Here is a 26,791-nt window from a genome sequence, read left to right as displayed (position 1 = left end):
AAGTCATACAATCGTTTAGATTACTTACGCCATCATTTACACTGGGGTTACAGAAACCGCCATGAATTAAATGTTAGAAAATGAATCTTATCTGAATCTGACCCCCCCCCCCCCCCCCCCATTCCCTTCTCTAATTATATCAGTAGCCTACACGCAATGATATATTTGCTTTTGAATACCATACAAGTTTAAGAACATCATTTTAAAAAGCCAAAGCAATAAACAACCGCAACACGCTGATACCGTTGACCTGATATGTCAACAAGGCAGACGTTAGCTGTTCATGCTTATCCTCCAATAATAGCGATTTTTATTTTTTACATATTGATACAACATTAACTACATACACATGCGGGTGCACAATGCATTTATTGATTACCACTGACCAAAAATCGCAGTCCTGTCTGTATTTTTACCGTACTGAACGTATTCCATTAAACCGTCAATAACTTCCTGGAACTATCTGAAGGGTACGTAAATCACGTGACACTCAAGCGTTTCGAACTTCCGTTGACGCGACTCTCTCAGTACATGGCTCTGTGTAGAAACGTTGAAAAACCGGAGGGGGGAGTATGAAGACATGTGTTCAGACGTGAGCTCTGAACGCAAAACTTTGGCAGTCACGTACGTTGCACTCATCATGTGCTCACGCTGTGTGGACACCGATTGAAAATAATTGAATGACCATTTATTCGATTTACTGCCGTAGATTTACATCACATTCGGCAATGCCCTCGTAAGGAGTGCTTTTCATCAACTTACTGTCGCAAACACTTGGCGACTGAGCTTGGAGGTAGCTGGTTATTTAGCTAGCTCGCTAACATTAGCGGAGTAAGACCAGGATTCCTGCTCGTTTTCACGGACTTAGGGAAATGTTCTTTCGCAGTTTGCGGTGATAAACCGAAACCATTGACGTATACCGACCTGCTAGTTATTTACAGCTTCTGGCTTCCAGCTAGATAACGGCAGGAGACGCCACCAGTGAGTAGTCCATTCACCTTCGGTAGCAAGCAGGCTAGCTAGCCATGTATTTTGGTTTAGTTGTCAGGTGTTTTTTTAAATGAGCTTCCCCTCCAAGGCAACGCCTTTCTGGCGCTAGCTAGAAATGTTCTAAGCACAACTTGTTTCAGTTTGGGCTTTTAGCTGTGGTTTTCAGTAGACTTTCTTTCCATTTTGACCTTTTATTAGTATTCTTTCGGTGTGACATTATCCAACCACTTCAAGACCTAAATGTCGGATCATAGCTGGAATTCTTCTGGCTCAGAAGAGGATCAGGACCCTGAATTGGGACAGCCTGTTGAATTCGGAGGCGTCCTAAGCAAGGCAAGTAAACAGTAACGTTACTTATCCATATTTTTTAAAACACCTTAGAATGTATACATGTCTAATACAACAGTAATTCCGGTTATATGATTTTGGCAAGTTTGACATGTGATTGGAAATATATGCGTTGTTAAATTTTGCTCGGATTTCGTAAACAAACTCGAGGATGATCAAGTCAGGTGACGTGTGTTTTCCACTTCCCTCCGGCTTGAGCTGCGTTTTTCTCGCGCAGCCTTACGTATGTTATAACTGCACTACAAGGACCTTTTTCAATTGACATCTGCGCATGATATAATTATAGAAGATAATCTTATCAGAATGTTTGGTGGGGGGGGGGGGGGGGGGTGCTGTATGTCTTTGTTGGCACAAGGCCAAAACAACTCTCTTGGTATCATGTGGTATCAAAATGGTCTTTGAATACGGGATGGTTTCATTCCACTGTGGAGGGGCATCCTGTTTTTACAAACTCTATCTATATTTCTTAATTTTGCCCTTAATATGAACTATTTGCATTGCAATTTATTGAATGTTCCAGTTGCAGTTTCATTCCACAAATATATGAAGATGCGTCCTCATGTGGCCTCCTTCAAATCGTTTATTTGTTTATTTGCAGTGGACCAACTACATCCATGGCTGGCAGGACCGGTGGGTGGTACTGAGAAAGAACACCCTCAGCTACTATAAGTCGGAGCATGAGCGCGAGTTTGGCTGCCGTGGCTCTCTCTGCCTTAGCAAGGCTGTCATCACGGTAAGTCCACAGTTGGCAGGCTGTTGTCCAGCTTAAAACAGGACGGGGACTGGGTCATGGCACTGATTTAGAGCGGCTGTTGACCCACTCCCATTTCCCTCGCTTCTACACTTTTTTTCCCCAGTAGCTCACAATTTTGGATTAACATTTAGGGCAACTAAAACCTGCATTGCTTATTAACTTTTTTCAAGATCGGTTCTTCTAGCAGAGCACTTGTTATTTGTAGATTTCATGGTTGAGTTTAAATAAGATGTTATGTTGACTTAAAAGAAATCAGCGTTCTGTAGTGTACACAGTATAGTAGAAACAAAATAGTACAGCAGCCAAGAACATGAGATTCTCACCATACAATGAACTGTTGACTTTTTTGTTTTGAGTAGAATAGAAAGATTTCCTGTGCTGGAATCAAGGACTTCCAGACTGCTGCGTAGCTGTTGTAAAATCCTGTCTGTTACTTCTTAACTCATGTAAACATTTCAGACAGAAACATCTGATTGCATAAGTACTGTAAATTAAGTACTCTTGTATAAACAGTCTTGTTTCAGTTGAGTGGCAGAGCTTGTTTATGCTTTGTTTTTTTATGGGGGAGTGTTAGATGGAGTGGAGCTGAGGCCCTAAAGAAACAGGTTTTTAGGGGTCACATTTTCCTCCTCCATCTTTTATTGTGAGAGGTATAGCAGGTGTTCCGATTCCCAAGTTTATATTCCACCTCAGGCAAAAATGTTAGTTTTCTTTTTTTTTCAGTTGGATTCTCTGGGGAATAAAGAGACCACTGTACTTATGACACGCCCATTTCATGTGTGTGTCGGTGTGTGACTGAGAGAGAGCATAACGTGGAGGGAACAGAGGGTTCAGGTTTTGAGTAGAGTCTAGTTTGAACAAGCAATAGTATGCTGTCATTCAAAACCTTCCCCTAGCAGTGTGTACTATGTGGTGCTGGCCAGTTTCTCTGAACTATTCTCTGAGATATGAGGGAAATGTGTGGGCTTGACTAAGAAAGGATATGGAGGGTTGTACAGCAGCTCCAGGCTGTATCCAGAAAGCTTTGCTAAGGTCTTTTTCTCTCTTTTTTTGCCTTGTGAATTTGCCCACTGACTGCACAGTTACAGTTTTAAGCTTATCAGCATGGTAGCATTAGACTCCCTCTGTTTGTAATTGTGTCAAAGGTAATTATGTGAAAGGCCTTGTTGGGAGTACAGGCCTGCTGGGGTTCAAGTCCAGGCTGCCTATCTATCAGTGAAGTCCAAACCTGTTATTATTACTCAAGAGCTGGGGACAGGCTGACATGCACAAGCCTAGTAAAGTACATGCTTGTGGTATCTCTGTGTGCTCTCTTTGAGGTTTCACAACTTAACTCCTTCTTCCTGGGCCCCACGTGAATAATGTGATGAATGACTGATACACTCACCCAAACCAAGCATACAGTGACCACTGTTGGTTGTTCTGGCAGCTCTCTGATTAGCCGTGAGTAACCTTCAGCTTGGGCTCGAGCTGTTTTCCCTCAGTGCATGTAGATTATCTATCTTAGCGGCTCTTTATCTTGCTTAGTTGAGAATGGTGGAGCAAAGCAAGCTGATAGGCTTTGAAGTCCAAAGGGACAAAAGAACAGTGCAAATGTATGGCTTAAATCTGAAATGTGTCAGATGAAACCTAAAGGACTGCATGTGGCCTGTAAGCAAAGTAAACATACCGTTTGGGGGCCTAGCTGCATAGTGTTAATTGTTAGCTCAGATTAGTTCTAGGATCCCTAACCAATTCTGCTGCTATGCAGGACTGCTGTACCCAGGAAGGCAGCACCCACAGTGCAGTGAGCAGCACAACATGCACCGGGAGGGAGGAGAGAACAGCAGTAAAAATGAAGCTTTATCGAGCGTGTCCAAGTGAAATTGTGTGGCGGCATCGCGCTGTACTCTGCGGGCACTAATGGGAAACTGCAGATCATCACGTCCTTGGTTCTTCGAGAGACACAGCCAATTCCTCTGACCCTGCAGAGGGGGGAGGAGCTCGGATCCTCCTCAGCTTATTTTGGTGTTGAATCCAGAAGGATAGCTGCTCCTTCCTGGTCCAACACATTGTCGTAACCCATGATTCCAAAATAAAGCCTTTGTCTGCCAAGACAACTTTTTGCTAAGGTCAGATAAAATTCCAACACGGCAAATGGCCATTTTTGGGCTATCAGATTCTCACAGAATTTAATGAATTGGCATAAAATAAGATAATAATTACTTAAAGACTTTTTTCAACTCGGGATGTATTTCTTGTATGATATTGTTACTTGTTTTTTGTATGAGTAGTGAACAATAGTTGATGTGTTTAGTGATGTTTGAAAGAATGGTGATCCCCTTGTGTGGTGTCGCTGATGGTTTGATCTCTCAGACTGAAGGCTTAATTGCTGTGACGGTGCCATGGTGACGTGACATGAGGCCTCCTGCTCGTAAGGGTTTGAAAGGGCACTGTGTTCTCCCATTTTCTCATCCTGTTAATCCAGATCTTTCTATGTCTGGGGCCAAGTCAGTCATGTGAACCTTGCAAATCACCTGAGTTACAGGACATTGAGTCAGCCAAGGGAGTCACTCTTCTACCATGTGCCAAATCCCCAGCACTGCTAGGCTTCGGTCAAGAGGTCTGTCTTCACTGCCTAGGGCGACGGCAGAAACCCCACAGAGGAATTTAGGATGCCTCCTTGTGGAAATCCTCTAGGTTCAAACCCATGTGACCCTCAGCATGTATCTAATGAGACTCATCCGTCAGAACGAGGTGCTTCTCATACACACGCCTCTAGATTCAAACATTCTTTCCATAAAGAATGTGTTAGTAGGCCTATCTTTTTAGGTGCAAGTGAATGGAGAATGGGCTAACATTATAGTTTGGTATTGGTAGTACTTAGTATTGGTTCACACACTTTACAGCTGAAAGTCTGTGGCAGCACATGCACTTGTATGGAAGTTAGGAACCCCCACAGCACAAAGTAACTTAAACAAACAATCTGTGTTTCCCTTTGAGGATCTGGCTTAAGTGGCCCTTGACAGGACATCTGTAAGGCACTCATTCCAGATACAGGTCTGTTTTATGTGTGCTCTCCTGGGCTGTCCCTGGAACCCTCCAGTTCAGGTCCAGTTTGTCGATCTTAAGCCTGTCATCTCTGTGTTTCTCGTAGATGGTTCTTTAATTGTCTTTAAGTGGTCTGGTAATATTTCTCAGTATGACCACTTAGTTATTCAGCAGGCTATAAGCTATAAGGGAAAGGAACAGTAGAAGGTCAAGACATTCAGGCCTTGCTCGTCACCATACAGAGTTAATGTTTGTCACTGTGCAACAGGACTTCTCTTAGAAACAAGATTTTGAATCACAAGGGACTAACCTGGCTGAATAAAGAAAAAAGTACAAAGAAGGCTTTCATTGACAGTGCCGATCAGTGAGATGATTGTATGTTGCCTGGAATTCAACTTGATCTTTCAGTCACCTTTCTTTTCCAGCTACCGTACCAAGCACATATTTGCATAAGTTAATGAGAAGAAAAATAAAGTTAACTAAATGTACATCATGGAAAGGATCTGAGTGTTGTGGAAAACTTTTGAGTGTTTGATGAGAGAAAGGTCCTGGGGTAAGCTGCTAAAGGACAACGGAATACAATTCCTTACAGCCTGTCACAAATGCCTTAAAGTAGGTGATAACCAAGGGTGTATGCGATGAAACAAACACCCTAAGTGAGCCGAGGGCTGTCCATTTGCACAAGAATCCTGTGCATTTTCAGCAGGAAATGAGATTCTCTGCAACTGAATCTCCCCAGTGCTCTTAGCACAGACATGCCATTCCACTAGTTTTCATCAGCCTCTGCAAAATAAGCAAGGAGTCTTGGGTATGTAATGACAGGTCTGCCCCGTCCCCGTCCCCGTCCCCCTCCCCCGTGTGAAATGTCACAGTGTTCTAGGAGCACACTAATTTGTCTGTGATGGTGAACAGAAATCCAAGAATCCAAGTGAAGCTCCCAAACACTTGAGGTGAGCCTGGCAGGTGCTGAGGCAGTTTGTGTTTGATCAGTGTATGTGGGAACAAACTCTGGTGCTTGCTCTTCACACGCCGTAAGCTTCCTTCTTTGGGCACAGTGATCTTGCCTGTTTGGTTCGCAGTTAAACTCATGCTTGTGTTTGCATGACCTGACTTGCCATCGGCAATCCCCACCCCCCACGCCCCCTCCCAATTCCCCATTCAGGTCCCAGGATTGGCTGCCAAACTCAGTTTGTTTTTCCTGTCCTTTCTTTCAGCCTCATGAGTTTGACGAGTGCCGCTTTGACATCAGCGTGAATGACAGCCTGTGGTACCTGCGGGCGGAGGACCCGGAGCATCGGCAGCAGTGGATCGAGAGCATCGAGCTGCACAAGGTAATCCAACCAGCTAACACAGCATCCCTGTGAGAAACCCCAGAATAACCCTTAGTCACGGCTGTTGATGACGTGGGTAGGTCTGCTGGAACCAAGGTTCTGTAATCATGTGAGATTGAGAAACTCACTGGCTTCCCTCAGGCTGTGGGCAGGACTGGTCAAAGGTTGCACAATGCTGCAGTATGAATTTTCCAAAACGATCTGCATGGAGTTCATGTCCATGTTTGCTTAATTGGCTAATGGTGGTGCACAGCTTCAGAAATGACGAGCCCCGTTTGTGACCTGATGTCTTGTGACTTGTATGAAGAGGCTTCATTCTTCTCTCTCGTCCTCAAGCAGCACGGAAGAGCTCTGGGCCAAATGAGTGAAGTGCGTGCTCTTCTCCTGGCACTGACTGTCGTTTTCTTTCTCAAAGAAAGGAGAAACAGACTTGAAGCAATGAGACTTCTCCTCATGATTGTCCTAAACCCGAGGTGATTGAACAGGCCAGAAGGCCCTGTACTGGTCCGGCTACATCTACTTGATTGGGAGCAGTCTAACTAAACCCGCATCAGATGTTAGTGGTCAGTGTCATGCAGTGTAAATGAGGGGGATCTAACCCTCTAGACAGACCTTGGAACTGCAATCCTTCCAGGTCCAACACATTGGTGTAAGCCATGATTCCAAAGTAAAGCTGTTGTCTCTTGCGGGCGGGTCAGCAAAGACGACTCTTTGCTCGGATCAATAAACATCAAATTTAGACATGCCAAATAGCCATGTTGGGCTATCAAATGCTCACAGGCCTGAGGGGAAGAGATAGTGCTTGGAAACATCTGAAGAGCAGATTAATCTGGTTTGATATTTGACTTTTTTTCAACACAGGATGTATTTCTTGTACGATGTCGGTACCTTGGTGGTTGTGGTATGAGTAGATAACAATAGTTCATGCCTTTAGTTTAATGTTTTTAAGATCCCCCTTGTGTGGCATCATTGATGGTTTGATCTCTCAGATTCAAGGCTTAATTGTTGTGGCTGTGGCAGACTAACTTTTGGGTAGTTTCATTTTTACTAGCAATATCCCAATGCTGATCTTAATTTCATTTTAATCTTATTTTATTTTAAGAAAAGACCCTAACCTCTCTGTCTTCTTTCTCCCATTCTCTTATTGACATCTGTTGGCAGTCTTTGACCCACAGACTTCATTTTGACAGTGGGAGTTGGGGGTGGACACGCGCACAGAAACAGGCTGGGCCTCAGCATTGTGTTTTGTCTTAATGTGATGTTCACCGCTCTAATGTCTCCCAGTGTGTCGGTCGATGAGACACAGGATGGTGCTTTCTGCTGTAATGTGTGCTTTCCCGTTGATGGATAACGCCTGTGGTATTTCCAGCTGACGCTCCCACTACTGGGAAAGAGAAAAGGGCGTGGCCCTAGGAACGTGGTGGGGTCGTGATCCTAGTCTTCACAGGAATGCTGGGAATCACTGGAATGGAAAAACGATAGACAGGGTTTCCTGTAGGACTGTTTTCAGCAGCAGGGGGACAGGGTTTTTTTGTACATTGGCGGTCAAAGTGAATATCCGTAGCTAAATATAAAATATAAAACTGGGAAAATATGAAATGTAGAGACCTTTAACGCTAAACGTACTTTGTAACATATGTATTGATTCGTATAATGCCTCTTTAACCCACCCACCCCTACCAACCTCTTTAACCCGTGACCATTATTTCACAACATATTATTATATTATAGTTGGCCATGGACATGAATAGAGATGTAGAAGCTACGTCACAAAATAATAGAACTTAAACCCCCTGGCTGAAAAAAAGCCCAGCTGAATAGCCTGTACCCTCCCTCTGTGTACAGGCCTACTGCCCACTTTCAAATTTACATATGGACTGATATTCTAAAAAAGATAATATATCCAGTCCCCACAATCTTCCTGGCATCCTTTACAAACCAATCAAGATTCGGCATGAAGTTCCTGACCTCCAGTATCCGGATGTAGCCTGTAGGCCTACTATTTGTTCAACCTCCTCTGTTAACACTGCCAGCTCTTTGGTTTGTAAATGGACCAAATTGTGTCCAATTGTTGTTCAGCTATCCCATTTAGAGTAGCCTATATAGTCTTACTAAAAAAAAGCCTTTTTGTGTTGTTACTTGGAAACAAAGTGTGGTGATGAAGTGTGAAAACAAAGCACTGTAAGATAAGCTTGGTTCGTTTTAGCTTTGTGGCAAAAAAAAACATTTGGGCTAGATGTTGTAGCAAACAGTTTAACAGCCCCTTTTCTAAATCCTTCAATGAATCCATTTAAACGTTATTTCCAATGCATATATTCTGTCTCAAGGTTTCAATCTAATTCATGAATGATTTAGGCTACAACAGGTAGGCGTAGAGCTGCAGTAAATGTCTTACTTCATGGCTTAAAGTGGTTTATTTGTGCATTCCAGGGCACAGTAATTACCTACCATTTTGACAGGCTTTTTTTTTTTTTTTTTTTTTTTTTACTAATTAGCTATTTGAACGTATTCACTCATTGCAAATGATTATTAAAACTGTAAACTGTAACTGAATATTAGCTAGTTAACTCTTTCTCTTCTTTCTTTTTCTCTTTCTCTCTCTCTCTTGCCTCGGCCGGGTGTTGCCACATTTCTCTACTTCTTGTATTAGTTGTTTAAAATTGTTGTTGTTTTCAATCCCTCTGCAGTCATGAAATTGCAACTTCAGTAGGGGCGATCTGGCAAAAAAAATCATATCACGAGCTTGTTTACATACAATCACAAATTTGAATTGCATTCTTTCTTCACAGTTTTGAAAAATATTATCGAGAATATCCAGAGACGAACGAGCCTATGGATGTATTTATTTGCACTATTTAAAACACAAAAAATACAAAAAAGTGTTCAAAATAGTCATTACATCTGAATTCAACTTTTAAAATATTAATCAATCGATTAATTAATCGAAAACAATACCGCAATATAACAGATGTTTCAAGCTCTCAGAACTACAGTAGAAAAAATTGTGAAATGTAAGCAAATGAAGGCGCAGTAAAATGTAAACAACACAATAGTGCCCTTATGTAATCAGGCTTGAACATTCTAAGAAAGATAAACATTCCGACTTATCAACTGTTTCAACTTCATCATAATCAGCAGCTTATATATAACATAACCATAAGATAACACAAGTGTGCATCGGTGTCTTAAATCCCACGTTGTCCACTGCTTTGAACCGCACCGCACCGTATCCTTAGCTAGATAGAATGTGACCGCCTCAGTCGCCTCTTGCCATCGTTTGCTGCTTTGCTCTTCAGCTGTTCTAATGTGTTGGTCAGTGAAGTCTGTTTACATTTGGGACCTTGTGAGATACTGATGAGTGTGGTTGTTGAAACCTGAGTTAGACACTCTTGGCATGTTCCTTCAGTTGCTTCCTTTTAAGGTGGTTAAAAACATTCGTCGGATTACCGCTTGAAGTGCAGACTGTTGTCCGACAAAGTTTACAGATGACTGCTTTGACATATCTGGCCGTGCATAGCTGAACCACTGCTATAGAACTAACATCAAGTCTTTTTTTGGCACAGCTCCTCATCTTTGGCACAGCTCCTCATCTGCCATGCTCATGTTAAATTGTTTTACAAATATGCCTATGAAAGATTCGTAATTTTTAAAGCACAACCATCGAGTAGGCAATCATTCAGTTGCTTCGCAACGTAGGTTGGATGCATGCCATCAAAGTTTTATGTATTGGATTAGCAGAAGGACAAAATGTAGCTGATCTCCACAATTCCCCGGAGAAGTGGATCATTGATGTCTTAAAGATCGATCACAATATAAAATAGTCAGATTGCCCACCCCTGTTCTGAAGCAGTGGTGAAAATAATTCTCCAGTGGGAGTATGCCACGCCAAAATGTATGCAGTGCAAACACTGATGGATCATTGGCACACTGCGTGTGTGTATGTGTTGCTATGGTCAGGGATCATTTGAGATGATTTCAGATCAGTTTTTTAGTTTTTGGTTGACCAGGCAAATGTGAAGTATTTTTTTGTAAATTCTAGCACGTTCAAGCTGTTTGTGTGTTTGTAATCCTTTACCATTCACAGCACCATATAAAACCCTGTGAAAGAATATCCACTATTTACACGGGCGCACTAATCTGCTCTCATTGCATTCAGTTCCAACACTCCAAAAAACCAGGGCATTGTGAGCGTGCCAGGGCTGCGGCGCGGGCAGGCGGGTGAGTTGCAGTAAAGCGCTGGCTGGCTGGCATGGCGTAGGGGTAAGGTGGCAGGCAGGCAGGTGGACACGGTGCCAGGGGAGCTCTGGCGCGCCTCATTAGCGTGCAGCCAGTGTGAAGAGCTGGAGCTCAGGGTCGGACGTTCACTCCCGCTGGGGTTACTCCTGGTCTTTGACCAGCTATGTCCCCACAGGCCCGCCCGCCTGCAGCCAGGGAGCATTAGAGCCCCCTGGTGGTAGACGAGAGAACTTGCCGTGTGCACACGTCTCCTCTGTTGTGGTGGTTGTGCAATGTACTCACACTAGGATTAGACGGCTCACCTACCTGAGTCACTAAGCTTTCTCTTGCTGACAGAAATGTACATTTCGTAAGGACGCCCATAATAATAAATTAGTCACTGTAATGTTTTGTAATAGCCTCTTACAGTTTAAATGCTACTCAATTCAATCATCAAGGATTTGGTGAATCAGTCACTAAAAGTAAATTTCACAACTAACAGCCTCTCCACCTGCGCAGCTGCTTATGGAAAATTAGCGTTGCATGGGTAATGTCCTGACTGTTGTGTAAGGTTTGGGTGCCATGACTACTCTGTTTGTCAAGGTAACACTCCTCCCCCCACTATGCTTCAACACAGCAAGCTTCTTTACAGGGTCCTTGGGCATTGTAGTTTTTTATCGACCACAGTTGAATCATATAAAGCTCTGAGAAATCATTGACATGAGTGTGAGGAGTAGTCATAGACGTATGTTGTGTTGTGGAGACCGGGTGTACCAGCCCTTCCTTCTATTTGTGGCTCTGTGGGCCTATTCTGGCCACTCAGCACTGTGGTATTGATCCAGCTCCCTGCTGAGCAGGTGGAATTGCATGGCCCAGCCATGGCTGCGGTGGGTGATGAATCACATTGGGATGCTTGCCGTCTAGCCCCTGCCCCACAGGAAAGGGGTAGAGTGCGGTCACCATCATAACACACAAGCTGCATTTTCATTCCTATCAATCCGGCAATCCTCTTTCTCTCTCTCTCTCTCTTTTTCTCTGTAATTATTACCTGGTGCTCTGAGAATCCTGTGGCTGCTAGTTGGGAGAATGAAAATGAAGTGTGTTGCTTCATCAACACGCATCCAGAGTGGAGTGGTTGGCTAGTGCTGGTGCTGAGGCTCAGCTCAGTGCACTGCCATGGGAACAGAGTGGAGACTAGCCTGCTGCAGGTGGGGGTTGCCATGGGAGAGCAACAGGACCACCCCCACCCACGCCTCTCTCTCACTGTTTTTATCTCTGTCTCGCTCTCTCTCTGTTTTTCTCTCTCTCTCGGTTTCTGTCGCTGTTGCTTTCTCTGTTTCTCTTGCTCTCTCTCTCTTTTTCTGTTTCTCTCTCTGTTTCTGTTTCTTTCTGTTTCTGTGTCTCTCTGTCTCTCTCTCTCTCTCTCTCTGTTTCTGATGCTCTCTTTCAACACCGAAGCTGATGAATAATGCATGTGTTGTTTCCTGTCGTCAGCTGTAGCGCACACACACACATACACACACACACACACACACACACACACTCTGACTGCACTGCACTGCAGCGGCCCTTAAAAGCGCTGTCCCACTCTCATCAGCAGGGCTCTTCAGATGGACACACAGAGGGAGGGGGGAAGTGGGTGGGGTTCAGGGGCATACCTAAGAGCTTTCCCCTCAGTAGGAGAAAATCCCCCCCGCCCACACACTGCTGTGGCACAACCCTGTTGCTGTCTGAACCCACTAACCCACTTAGGATGGGCTTCCTCAAGAAAGGAAAGGGGTGGTGGGAAGAGCACCAGGGGAAGGAATTCACCCCACTTTATTTATTTTTTCTGAGGTTGTACTGAATGCTGCTTCACAGAAACGCGTGTTCACACTCATTAATGCACCCACCCACACACACACACACACCTACACACACAAACACCTACTCACACACCTACACACACCTACACACGCACCTCCTACACACCTGGGTGTGTGCGTGCGCGTGCATGTGTAAACCCACTGGAGCGGTAGTCTGCTAGTGCAGACAGTGATCTCAGATCTCAGACACTCTCACCCACTCGCGTTTCTCTGTCTCTTCCATCTTCCTCTTTCTGTCTCCATCAATGACACACCCACACACGCTCGCTTCTCTCCCTCCCTCTCTCCTCTCTGTCTCTCTCTCCCTCTCTCTCATCTCTTGCTCTCACACCAGACCACTCCGGGGATGGATACTGTTCGGCATCTGCAGCAGCAGCAGGAGGCTTCTCAGAGCTGTAATAATGTCAGTGGTGGTCTGTGTGTGTGTGTGTGTGTGTGTGTGTGTCTGTGTCTGTGTCTGTGTCTGTGTCTGTGTGTGTGTGTGTGTGTGCGCATGTGTGTGTGTGTGTGTGCGCATATGTGTGTGTGTGTGTGTGTGCGCATGTGTGTGTGGCAGTCTTAGGCATAGAGGGGGTGGAAGCATTCAGAGCCTGCTCGCTTCTCTCTGCCTCTGCTCTCACTGAATCCTCTGTCACTCACATGCTTTATTTCTCTCTTTATCTCCGACTCCTGCCTCTCTCTCGCTCTTTCTCTCTTTTTTTCTTTTCTCTGTCTAATTTCTTTCACCCTTGCATCATGCCATGCTGAACCACCAGAGAAGCGCTCCGCTTGCTGGATCCACGCGTCACTCCACTCTCTTTTATTCTCTCTCTCTCTTTCTCTCTCTCTCCACTCTCTTCTTATTTTGCCTCTCTTCTACTCTCTTCCCCTCTCTTCCTTCCACAAGGGGGAGAGCGGTGCTTTTCCAGCAGGTTTGAGTTGTTGATCCCGACGTGCGGTGGTCTGGTATGCCGGCAGCAGTGGGGCGGGGTCTTCCATACTCCCATGGAGCTGTGGGCCGGGAGCGGCGTTCAGGGGGGGCAACCATGGTCCAGCCGGCGGGGCGCGACTGCAGCGGCACCCTCTTCTGCTTTGGCTGCCTGAATGGCCGAATGGTGGGCTTTTAGCATGTTAGCGCCTTAGCATGAACGGTGCTTGCATGTGCACTCACTCATTCATACCCCTCCCTCGCTCCCTCGCTGTGCCCTCATCTCGCCCTGCCTGCTGCAGGTTAATGTTGGCAGGTGGCTGCGTGGGCTCTGGGCGCTCTGGGGACGGTTAGCCGAGTTCTCGCTTTTATTTTTACCTTTTCCTCCTCCCCTCACAACGCTTCTCTGCACGAAAATCAGTGGATGCTGCGGCCGCGACTGTACGAGCGAGACAAACACTCTCGCCTGGCAGAAGGATGCATGCTAGAGCGCGCTTGGGACCTGTTCTGTAACAACAGCCTTATGTCTATGGTCCAAGTGCCTCTGTTTTGACGTAAATTTCCAGAATGTGGCCAGGCAGGCGTGTCTAGTGCTTTTCCTTGGATTGTGTTTTCCAGCACGTTAAGTTTGGCACTTGTAAAGCGCTCTGTAAGGAGAGCGAGGGGAGTGATTGAACGCTTCCTGTGGCCACTACATGGAACTGGACTCCTGAAGTTAAGGCCTTCAGCTCCTTGGGTTACATAAGGCCGCTGGTCAAGAGCGCGCTAGTGTGCTCCCAGGACAGGTGTCTGGTTACAGCAGAAAAAAAAGAAAGACCTGCCTGTTCCAGGGAGGCTTAAACCAGGGCTGAACACTTGCTGAGAATATATGCTGTGTGCGGTGTTTTTTTGGTGTGTGTGTATGCGCAGCAGGTAAGGATGGTTCAGGCCTTCAGAACCTTTTTCCCGTGACTGTTTCCCATTGACTTGACTTTTCTACAAATGTTTGACCTGCTAGATATAGATCTAGAATGCTAATGACAAATGAGTCACAAATTAGCTGTTCAAAAGAATGTTTTTAACCTTGTTTTCTCTGTCATTTTTGCTGCTCTGGTTATTAATGTGTTTGTTTTGTTTGTTTGTTTGTTTGTTTTTGTTTTGTGTGTGCCAATGTGAGCAGGCCGAGTCTGGCTATGGGTCTGAGTCCAGTCTGCGACGCCATGGCTCCACGCTGTCCCTCACTTCGGCTGCCAGCGGTTTCTCCGCCACCTCCACCTCCTCTTTCCAAGTGAGAAGAAAGGCTAGCCTTTATGTGTTTTGTTTGTTTGGTTGTTTGTCTTCCAGCTTGCATCCAATTTCTTTCGTAATAGAAACCTGTCCATTTAGCATTTGAGTTGGATTTGTGTCTGCTGGGTCTGTCTTCCTTGAGGTGCATTTTCAATTGTCTATATTTGTGTATACATGTACACTTTGTTTATTAAAGCTAAGTCATTAATTAGCTCCAGTATTGATGAAAATGAATGTGTTCAACGACCTCTGATTTATGTGCCACCTGTTTTCAGTCACCTCATCATCTAATGCTCCTATTTGATTGATTTAATGATTTAGTGTATACCTGATCATGTAAGCATGCCGTCTGTGAAATCCTCAATACTGGTGTAAAGATGACTGACCTGTTGATGGTCTTCCTGTTCTGGCAGAAGGGCCACAGTCTACGGGAGAAGCTGGCTGAGATGGAAACATTCCGAGATATTCTCTGCAGACAGGTGGACACGCTGCAGAGGTACTTTGACACCTGCTCAGACGACGTGTCCAAAGATGTCTTCCAGAGAGACAAAGGTACTCCCAGCTCTAGAACAATTACCACACACAGTAGTAGGCTTTCAGAAGAATTTAGTATTATATTATTGTTACCATAACTATTGGAACTACTTGATCAAACATCATATACCTTTGTTAGGTCTTTCCACTAAAGTTAATTCCATCTCTGGCTAATTAAAGAGCATAGATATCCAATAGTCATTTATGCCTTGTGTTTTTTTCCTAAGTGGTAGAGGACGATGAGGATGATTTCCCCAGCACCAAACCCGATGGAGACTACCTGCTCAACAACAGCAGCAAGGAGAAATGTGAGTGCTTTTGATGGGATCTATCATCATCCACCCACACACAAACACACACACACACACAACTCTGTCAGAAGGCTTGATCAAGTGCCCACTTCATACTAGTTTCTTGGCATGCTATTTCATAGGAGTGTGCAGAAGGTGAAGAGACTGGATCTGTTTCTTTTTATTATTTTTGTTGTCCTTTTGATCGTTGAGGCGACCCTTTTCCGATAGAGTTCTTTCTGGTGATAGCCACTCGATCTGTAGAATATCATGCTCTCAATCTTCCATTGTCTCTCATAGTCAAGCTCTAAGTTCTGTTCTAGAGCATTTCATCTGATACGGATCTCCGTTTTGGGTCTTCTCCCTCAGTATGTTCACAGGTGAACCTTAAGGAAGCGAACGGGATTGATTTCAAGGGAGAGGCCATCACTTTCAAAGCCACCACAGCGGGGATCCTGTCCACCCTGTCCCACTGCATCGAGCTGATGGTGAAGCGGGAGGAGAGCTGGCAGAGGAGACTGGATAAGGTAAGGCTCACCTCACACTTGTCTAGGGTCAGCTGAGGTAACACAAACTGGACTTCAGAATCAGTTTATTCAATGGCTTGGGAGTCTTTGGCTTGGAGATGCTATGAGGAGACCCGTGTCGGTACATTTGAACTGAATTGAGTTGGGCAGAATAGACTTCCTTGGACAGAAAAGTGACCGATTTCCTTAGCTGATGTGTTAACTCTAATTGATTAGTTCAGCCAGCTTGAAAGGGATTGATTTACTACAGTCAATGACCGATAGGTGTCAAATCAGATGTGTCCCCCTCCAAGCAGTGTTCAAATTATCACTCCAGCTTCGGGGGGGTCAGCATTTTGAAACGGATGGTGATGACGTCACATGTTTTTTTTTTTTTTTATATCAAAGAAATTACATATGACGACGTACTGCAAACAGAGGCTTTTGCGCACCTATGTAGTTGGACAGGTGCTTCGCAAGTTCGTTGTTGTATTAACGTTTGTTGGTGGAATGGACAGTAGGTAGGAACTGTCTTTTTTTAACACTTGAATTACATCTTCACTGGGATAATATCCTTCGCACCTGTCCGACTACAGATGTGTGCAAAAGCGTCAGATCAGAAGTCAGATTGCCGTCAGTGTACGGGATCATTTACACTTAGATTGACGAATACCATAACAAAGAGTTTAATTTTAAGGACAGCCTATACAGCTAGCATCGTAAATAGATTAGCACCTAACCATTCCGTGGCGGCTGTGAATCAAACAACACAATATATGCAGAACTTAAAACAACAATTGGTATATATATATACTTTCTATATACATCACAACTCCGTAGAAACCTTTACCTGAAGACGTGTTAAAGGTACAGTCCATTCAAGGGGTGTTTGAATTTTAATGTCAGTAGCCTATATTACTCATAGTAAACATCGAACGCATTTAAGAAATAAGAAGACACTTTTAAACACGCAATTTGAAGAATAAATACATTATTTTCGGTACCCCGCAAATTCATTCATTTCATTTTAAGCCATTTGGGGGGTATCAAGTCTCAATCGGGACCGTCAGACCCCCCCGGTACCCCCCGTAATTCGAACACTGCCTCCAAGCTATTCCCTTATGACACAAACACTACCTGTAATCTGTTCCTGGCTGAACACTAACTTAAAGGAGCAGCCTGTAATCTGTTCCTGGCTGAACACTAACTTAAAGGAGCAGCCTGGAATCTGTTCCCGGCTGAACACTAACTTAAAGGAGCAGCCTGTAATTGTTTTTTGGCTGAACACTAACTTAAAGGGAAGCCTGTAATCTGTTCTCGGCCGGACACTTACTTAAAGGGGAAGCCTGGAGTTGTATACTGCTTCTGGAACTGCAATGATATTATTTTGAATTATCTTGAGTCTCCATTTCAGTTGCTCAGTTCCTGCAAATGCAGTAGAACATCTAAAATGGAAAGAAAAGGTTTCAAATGTTTATCACTATTGGGAGACTTGTACGTTTAGATATATTGATAATTTTGACAGATATTTTGGGAGGATTTTGACCTACTGTAATTCTTGACTGACATAGTCCCGCTCCAGTTTCACATTCTGTGCATTCTGGCACATGAACGAATGTAAACTCCTTAGTCCTCCTTGAGCCTGAGGTGAAACACTAAGGTGTGCTGGAACTTCAACTTTGATCTCTTGCTCCTTTTAATAGCACTGAGCCACACCCCTCTTTCGTGTGAATTGCTCTCACCCGTGGAATTGTGTTCAGCGTGCCCTTTGCCCATGTTGAGGGTTCCTGGGAGATTCTGTGGGTGTGAGGTTGCACGCGTGCCGAGCAGCACCTCAGCGCCACTTTCCCCACAATTACACCCCACCCCACCCCGCCTAACCCCACCCAGGAGCACTTAAGCTGCTCATGCTCTTCATGCTACACCCATTCAGGCTCTTCATCAGTGCTGCTGTTTATTCAAAACACTAGCAGAGGTCTTAAGCAGTTAAGGTTATAGGCTGGCTGTAAACTGTGTTTATTAATTCATAATAGACTTGAGTCGTTGTCCGTCTAGAAAATATTGATGCTGAGATGTTTTAGCATTCCTGGGCTGTTTCTTGTTTCAGATGTGACCCTCCAGTGACCTCTGTTAACCGTGTGAGGTGCCCCCTCATACATAAGTAACCTCAGATAATGTCTAATGGCTTTTTTTTTTTATCTGACACATTTCTATAATAAAAACCAACTGCGATGAGTGTTATCTAGCGGTGTTCAGACCTGCACTCACAGAATGTCTGCCCTACACAAAGTTCTCTGGTATGCCACATCGCAGCCGTTTGCTACACGTCATGAGTGGCCCTTTGTCAAGCCTTCCTCCATGTGACTTTTGTCACCGAACCAGTTTTTCACCCGTCATGCCGGTCCTGAAAAGAGCTCTGTGCAGGAAGTCCCAGCCTCAACTCCCCCTCAAGCAGTCACACTGAAGCTTTTGTAGCGAGAAGATCGGGGAGAAGCTCGGCAGAGGATCAGCGACCATCGGGGTTTGGATATAGAGTGTTCCGTCCGTTGAAAACTTCGGCAACAACCGGTGTGTGTGTGTGTGTGTGTGTGTGTGTGTGTGTGTGTGTGTGTGTGCGGGTGTGCGTGTGTGTGTCACGTAACCGTCTGAGCGGGTAAGGACATGTCGTACCGCTACAGGCGTCGGAGCCTGAAACATCACAGGGCGGCAGAGGCCAGAGACCAGAAATGGATTCCTTTTCGCGCTGTAGGTGATACTGGCCTCTACATCTCTCTCATCTTGACCCTGGGCCGCACCGCCCCTTACTGCTCACCCCTGGGGGGTGTGGAGCTTCTCAATCCTGTCTGCTGTTGGCTTCCTTCTCTCTCTCCCACTGCCTTGGGCTTGTCTCTCTGTGTCTCTCTCTGTCTGTCTGTCTGTCTGGTCTGTCTGGTCTGTCTGTCTGTCTGTCTGTCTGTCTGTCTGTCTGTCTGTCTGTCCTGTCTGTCTGTCTGTCCTGTCTGTCTGTCTGACTGACTGACTGACTGACTGACAGATAGACAGACATGTGTTTTTGGGCTGTGATTAGTGAGCATTCATAGTGTAGTGTGTTGACATAGGGTTTCATGTTACTGTCAGGTAAGCCCACACAACTTACCCAGTGTCAGATGAGATACTGGCTAGGCAAGTGGGTGTTTTCGGGGAAAAGTCTTTGTATCTGCTCGTTCCTGGAAGGAGTGTTTCTAGAACGTCTCTATACACGTGGCTAATGAAGCCTTCCCCTGAGACAGTTCAGCCCAGCAGAAAGAGGAGAAACAGAGGGCTCCTCTAACCACATTCTCTGCTCAGGAACACCGGCAGTTTAACCTGCGGGCCAGGATAGTATCTGCTGCATTGACCTGTTTAGTGGGGTAGGAGTGAGTCCTGTTCTGTCTGTGTGAGGGATTGTCCTGTTTGCCCAGAGGTTGGGGTGGGGAAGTTGGTCTGACATGGGTGTGAAACAAATCCTCCTCCTCCTCCTCTTCTCCTCCTCCTCTTCTCCTCCCACTCCTTCTTTGTGCTTCATCAAATGTTTTCAAATGCTTCTTTTCTTGGTGAGTTGTTTGCTGTCAATGAAATGACCTGCTTGCAACATGCACCCACTCAGTTTGGTGTCTTGGCTTTTAGGAAATGGAGAGGAGGAGACGAACAGAGGATGCCTATAAGGCAGCTCTGTCTGAGCTGAAGAAGAAGCCGCACTATGGTGGACCAGACTATGAGGTAGGCGTTGGCTCTTTACGCTGATGTTTACCAGTCATCACAAACTGAACTCTAGTTGCTATGGGGGAAATAATCAGTGTTACAGATGTTTCACAGTTAAAATCGAAAATCTTCATCAATTTCACAGGAAGGGCCAAACAGTCTCATCAACGAGGAGGAGTTCTTTGATGCTGTAGAAGCTGCCCTGGACAAACAAGACAAGATAGAGGAGCAGGTAATGGTCAGTTATTGTTGCGTTTTGTTTGTTTGGCTGGCTCAAACAGCTTTTTTGACTGTTTTACTCTCATGGCTGTGTAGATGAAGAACCATTTCTCTGTTTTCCCCTCTCTGTAGTCTCAGTCCGAGGCAAAGTGTCGCGGCCTGTTGTCAATTCCGATGACACCTGGAGACTCTCATTCCACTATCAGCACTCATAGATACTCAACGAAGGTATCAGCTGCCTTTGTGTTCTCTTTTACTCTGTCTGTATTGCTGTCTATCTATTTATTTCTCTCACACTCCCACATTGGCCCATACAAACACTTGGAATGTCATATTTCAGTCTTTATTTTCCTGATGTCCGTCCTCATACCGTGAATGTATTATATTGGATGTATTGCCATCAGGTTGCCGTCCTCATACCGTGAATGTATTGTATTGGATGTATTGCCATCAGGTTGTCAGTGCGCTCCTTCTCGCTATGCTATGTGAAACACAAAGACCTTACTCAGAGGACACTACCCATTGTTGTACTGTGTGCTGTTATTATGGGCGTTAAATGTTTTCATAGATATGCTAGTCTCACTGGACCAGATATGACTGCTTTACTTTGTCAGCATGTCATTCCATCTGGAGACAATGGAGATTTTGGTGATCTCGTGCTGCCAAAAGTAAATGGAGTCACGGTAGACCTCCCTGCTTAAACCTGCCCCCAACTTGACAAACACCCCACTCAACTTTGCGATTTATTGTTGAAATCTATGGCACTACATTAAGCTCTTCAAAGATTGGATTGTGTTTGCCTTGATAGTTTCAAGCACAAAAAACCTGCCAGTTGCTCCCACCCATATTAAGACCCAATTATCCTATGGTTGTCTTCAGGTGTGTGTGGAAATATGTCCTGGTTCGGTGAGACTACATGTAGTGCTTTGGTGCTGGAACATTTCCTTCTGGGTGACCTCTTTGCTTTGTAGTTTGATTGTGTTTGGGGCTCTCCTGACTTCTTCTAACCCCTGGGCCTTTGGATTTGTGTTTTGTTTTGTTTTTCTCTCTCTCTCTCTCCTCCGGTCTGTCTCTCTGGTGTAGCCTCATAGTCATGCTTCCTCCCTGTCCTCCGTCGAGCTGGTCAGTGCCTCAGACGATGTGCACAGGTTCAGCGCACAGGTACGGTAACGAGTCCCCCACTGCACTAACCTCGGCCTTCTTTGACTGAAGCCATGTTGATCTGTTTCCCACTGGGTTTGTGTAAAGGAGGTTTTCATCTCATTCTCAACACAACTAATGTTTATAAACACCGGGAGGAAAACATCTGGGTGTTTTAAAAGATGTCCCAAGTCTAAATCTTCAGCGGTTCCCAAAATGTTTGTGGCCTAACACAATTTTGGCGACATTTGTTTTTCATTGTGAATGTATGTCTGTTTTTTGTAGCGTACTATTAAGATAGTTGTAGAGGTGGGGCAGTATGTTGTCGAGGTATTCTAACGTAGCCTCTCTGATAGTAAGATAGTAGACATGAATACAGATCATTGCTCATGTTAATTGAAGGTTAAGTCCAATATGCAAGTGCTGAATGGAATTTGATGTACAAAAGCCTGCGGGAACATTCTCTGTGTCTCAGTTCTGTATAATTAATATAGAGGTTAATCTGTTTTGATCTAGTCAACTTACCATCTAACAAGTCATTTAAAGCTGTCTGTTACTGTCAAACAAGTACAAGGGGAGTCTTAACCCTCCACTAGGAGAGGCTTAACCCTATAGACATTTCTTAATCATTTAGGAGCCAAGACAACGTTTAACACTCCAAATGCATGGATGGGGCTTCTATTATTACTCTTAATTGAACACTAAATTGAGAGCATTTAATCTTGAGTCCACAAGCTTATAGTGAGATGGTGGGAACTGCTCATGCTGGGACATGTTTGTGTAAACGGCTCAGGGTTGTGTTTTACTCTATAAACTGCGGTAGCAAAACTGGATTTTCCTCCCTCGTTCTGCTCCTCTCTGTCTGCTCACACCCACTTATATATATATACACACACACACACACCCAATATCCATCTCCATTACCTCTCCTCGTTTCTCTCACCCACCCCCCTCAACTGTGTCTCTCTTCCTTCATGATGAGGCATGACTATACAGCAGGTCTGAAGCTCTAAAGTATGAAATAACCCAACCCCTCTCTATCTCACTCTATCTGTCTCTCTCACTCTCCCTCTCCATCAATCAGGTGGAGGAGATGGTGCAGAATCACATGACGTACTCCCTGCAGGATGCGGGTGGAGACGCCAACTGGCAGCTGGTGATCGAGGAGGGGGATATGAAGGTGAGCATCAGTGCCCTGAACCCTCCACAGCACAGACATCCTCCCTCCCTCCTTAACACAACCACTGAGGAGAGATAGAATGGGTGGGCTGAGTAGGAGGAGGAGGAGGAGGAGGAGGGAGGGGTGAGGAGTAGGACAAGACCCAGCGTTCACAGCTGTAACAACATACTCTTTCACCATGGCTGTATGACCAGTCTTGTGCTTGTGGTGTGTCAGTGTGTGCATCACGGTGCTTACCAGCTATACTGAGCAGATTGCCAGCTATAAGGAAGGTTATTGGGTTTAGCACTAAATGGGGTAATTGGTTAATGCATATTGAGGCATTATTTGATATGAAAATAAGATGTGCAAGTTCAAATTTCTTTTTTTCTTCTTTTTTTTCAAAAGTGCCCAGGCTAGAGATGTTGGCTCCAAATTGAGGACGTTGACTAGCTCCTGTGTCTTTGTCTTAGGTCCAAATTGAGGTTGTTTACTAGTTCCTATGTCTTTTCTTAGGTGTACCGGAGAGAGGTGGAAGAGAACGGGATAGTTCTAGACCCCCTCAAGGCTACCATGTCTGTCAAAGGTGTTACTGGCCACGAGGTCTGCAAGTACTTTTGGGACACCACCTACCGCTACGACTGGGAGAGTAAGTCCCTCTCACCATCCATCCATCCATTCATCCAATCTAGGGTTGAGAATGTTAAAAACACATGTCTGAATCCATCAGAATACATTGCAATATATTGTCATGCTGGTATCGTGTTGTGTATTTATGAAGCTAATGTGTGCTTTATAATTAACTTGATTAAGGAGTGAGGGTCTTGCTTTTATGAATCAATGGTGAGTGTTGTCTGACTCCCACCTCTTTCTCTCCTTCTCCACCAGCTACTGTTGAAAACTTTAATGTAGTAGAGAGATTGTCAGACAACGCTGTCATCATCTACCAGACACACAAGGTAACACTGCTCACCACTTGAATTTTGCAGATACAACCAATTATGACAGTCTTTCTTGCAGTAGTTCAACAGCTAAATATGTAATTGTTAGTGTTGTCCTCTTACCATTGAAATACCTGTGTACACTTGAATTGCATTGCATTTGTTACGTCTAATGTACTATTCCCACATATTTTCAAACCAAACCTTCCAAACCAGCTGGAAGTCAAAAGATGAAGACTGTTAGTTGGGAAACTGGTTTAACCTTACAGTTATATTCACTTTCACTTTCACATATGTAAGAGAGGCTAAATGCTAAAGGCTTGAGCTGACCTTTTACCATAAAGTCTAAAAGTGAAAGTGCTGGTTTGTTTGACTGTTTGTATATCAAGTTTTTGGATATGGTCACGGAAAGTTTGGGTTTCTGTCAACCCTCCTACTTTCTAAGAGCATGCCTGTTCAGTCCCTGTGTTGTCCTCACGCTGTGTGTCTGTTGCAGAGGGTATGGCCTGCCTCCCAGAGGGATGTCCTCTATCTATCTGGTATGCGCAAAGTCCCCGCAACCAACGAGAGCGACCCGGACACTTGGCTTGTGTGCAACTTCTCTGTAGAACATGACAATGCCCAGGTGAGTGTCTGAAGACTTAACGTTTCTGTGATGAAGCAATGGAATGCTGAGGCCCTGAGCTCAGTTTTTCCTATTTAATAGAACTGTTATCTATTTAGCCAATACAAAAAATGACAGACACATAAGATATTTGTGAGAGTGTTCTTATTTGTGATTTTACCCCCCTTCCTCCCTCTTTCCCCCCCGTCCAGCCCACTAATAAGTGCATTCGTGCCAAAATCAATGTGGCCATAATCTGTCAAACCCTGGTCAGCCCACCAGATGGCGATAAAGAGATCAGTCGGGACAACATCCTCTGTAAAATCACCTACGTAGCCAATGGTGAGAGACGCTTCTTAAATCTTCTCTCCAATTCTCTACAGTCAAAGTCCACATCACAAACATCCTATTACATTATATTTCTCAAAGTATCAACCAATAGTAGATTACACATAGCATGTAGCTTGTAGCATTATGATAGATTTCAGCATGAAACTTTGTGTTCATATGAAGTATGACCCTGCTCCACAGTGAACCCTGGAGGCTGGGCACCTGCCTCGGTCCTCAGAGCAGTGGCTAAGAGAGAGTATCCCAAGTTCCTGAAGCGTTTCACCTCCTACGTCCAGGAGAAGACCAGTGGGAAGCCCATCCTCTTCTAATACCAACCGGTAAACCAAACTTGTCAAGCAAATCAGACCGGTTTCAAAACAAAACTAATATGACTTGGACCACATTTAAAATTAGTTGCAGACTGATGTCTGACTGACTTTGTGTGCAACAGTGGGGTACAGGAGAGAAGGAGTCATTGTATTTAGAGCTGTCCCTCCTCTTTTAAGCAGAGTTTGGGCATACATCGCTCCGGATGTCTGCAGGAAACCAACACTGGTCTGGTCTGCTCTCCCGAGGACTACACTCCCCACGTTCCCCAGCGTCAAAAGAGCTGCTTACATCATCTCATTTACCAGCATGAAACCCCAGCTGTCGGATGTGGCGTTGAGATGGGTCTTGTGTCTCGAAAAAATAACTGTTTATGCATAGCAAGTATTTGTATAGAGTGCCATGCCATGTACCAAAGGCAGTCACATCCATGGGAGAACACTGAAAGGAGTTTTATTGAGCCTTGTTTACTACTTGAACTGTTTACAGTAACATCGCTAACTAAAGCCTTACTTGTATATCTTAAGTTCAGAGTCAAATCCCAACTGGTAGAGCATAACAAACAGACGGTGATGCAGCCACCTACCCTAATGCTTACCATTGTGACTGAAGGCTTGTATAAAACAACGCTTTAAAAAACGGTTGCTCCATTTGGATGCGGAGCTTTGTCGCTTTGTTTTATATGTAAATGCTGTAAGTATTCAGAATAACCATTTGTGGGTGTTTGCTTTGATCAGTTCTTGTATTATGGATTTTTTTTTTTTATTATTCATTGGTCAGATTTCGAAACCCGAAAAAAATACAGTTAATGAAAGAATGAACTCTAACTGAATGCCTTTCTAGAAGTGACTTCAGTCATGCAGCCATGTCTCCCTTCAAGCTTGCTATCCGTGTGTTGCTGTCTGATGAACATCATGTGGGGCTTAGATAGAGAGAACACTTTTGACTTCTGAAGATGGCACATGTTTTGGACTCTGTGGAACAGCTCAGTAACCTCAGAACTGATCATGGGACGAGACACAACAGTTCATTTTTTGTTCTGTACTAATGTCCATGATCTGCAGAGGATGTTGAAGTGAATCAAAGTAACAATCTAATTTTTAAGTTAAATCTTGTCTTTGCAGTCAACAATATTTGGGATTTACTTAGTCATCTTTTTGTTTCTAATTATTTGTCCTCTACAAAAGCCATCTTAAAAACAGTGCTTGAGCATGCCCTGGAAATGGATGGGCGCAATCAACAATCAAATGAGTTTGTGGAACAATCATTTCACATAAATGGGCTTTCAGTCGAGACTGTTGACATATCTGCCTTAGTGTTGAGGGGAAATCGCTGCAAATGTACCAGATTTATATTTTATACATGCACATCAAATAATCATATACACAAATTTTGTATATGAAGGCTACATCAGATCACCAAATGGAGAAATTGTCAACATTTCATATGATTTCTTTTTATTATATTTTTGTAAATGTGTGTGTGTTTGTAGTACACCCTACTGTAACAGTTCACAGAAAAACAATACTGAGTTAAAACTATTACTGCTATGAGACCATCTTTACTAGGTTTGTTATGTTATTTCTTCTAAGAAATTGAGGGTTTGGATTCCTGTGAGTATACCATTTGCACTAAATGCTATGCTATGGCATATTACCATGTAATTCTAACAAAGGTTTGATATTTCATGGGCTCTTCAGAAACAGCAAAAGTGTTGGGTCGGAGTAGTCTGGGGGTGTTACCCATTTAAATGAGTCTGCCCTGACCATATGTCAGGTAAGGGCACCGATAGACTTGGTACATGGCTGCACGTAGTGCTATTCAGAGCGCAGACGAATGATATTCAGCTGGTGTTCTGTCAGTGGTTGATCGACATGGTCACAGAATACCTTCTACAAACAGTTGGCTATTGAACTGGTGTGGAAAGGGCAATGGAGATGACTAGATATGACATTGACCAGTGACAAGCACATGCAGAAGACGAGGTTTCAGATCTTTTTTATAGACATACTGATTTTCATTTGTATAAATAAATAAACTCTAAATTAGTAAACTGAGTTCTGTCTCCTCATATTTAATGAACTACTGCACTGATGACTAAAATGACCCACAAACCATTTCCGATATTTGTGTGTGTGTGTGTGTGTATACCATTGTCTTTGAAGCAAATTAAAGTAGCACTAGTTTTTGGCTTGGAGCTCCCCCTAGTGGCGAAACCTATTGAAATTACCTTTCCTCATTTATGACAAACAAGCGAGTCAACAACTTTGCTACCACAGTCAAACATCAAGCAAGTGCAAGACAAAGCAGGGCAG

The 26,791-nt window shown here is 44.3% G+C and overlaps 1 protein-coding gene across 6 annotated transcripts; it reads left to right on the top strand.

Moving 5' to 3' along the window:
- Positions 1-525: 525 nt before the first annotated feature.
- cert1a (ceramide transporter 1a) lies at positions 526-26,505 on the top strand. Of its 6 annotated transcripts, none has more exons than XM_080838242.1 (20): positions 526-624; positions 1,189-1,323; positions 1,937-2,071; positions 6,337-6,453; positions 12,868-12,936; positions 14,600-14,707; positions 15,120-15,258; positions 15,468-15,548; positions 15,900-16,057; positions 19,682-19,774; positions 19,902-19,994; positions 20,108-20,203; positions 21,059-21,136; positions 22,200-22,295; positions 22,791-22,923; positions 23,163-23,233; positions 23,712-23,840; positions 24,032-24,161; positions 24,351-24,487; positions 24,659-26,505. In XM_080838242.1, the coding sequence occupies exons 2-19, from the start codon at positions 1,231-1,233 to the stop codon at positions 24,476-24,478; spliced, it is 1,947 nt and encodes a 648-aa protein (XP_080694368.1). In that variant the 5' UTR covers positions 526-624; positions 1,189-1,230; the 3' UTR covers positions 24,479-24,487; positions 24,659-26,505. The 6 variants fall into 6 exon arrangements, with proteins under 6 accessions (XP_080694368.1, XP_080694370.1, XP_080694367.1 ...); XM_080838244.1 differs by having other exon boundaries at positions 581-981; positions 19,902-19,988; XM_080838241.1 differs by having other exon boundaries at positions 581-981.
- Positions 26,506-26,791: the final 286 nt, after the last annotated feature.

Source organism: Sprattus sprattus (genome assembly GCF_963457725.1).
Source record: "Sprattus sprattus genome assembly, chromosome: 5".
Lineage (NCBI taxonomy): Eukaryota > Metazoa > Chordata > Actinopteri > Clupeiformes > Clupeidae > Sprattus > Sprattus sprattus.
The sequence above is the reverse complement of the archived record's forward strand: the minus strand, read 5'-3'. Positions and strand labels throughout refer to the sequence as shown.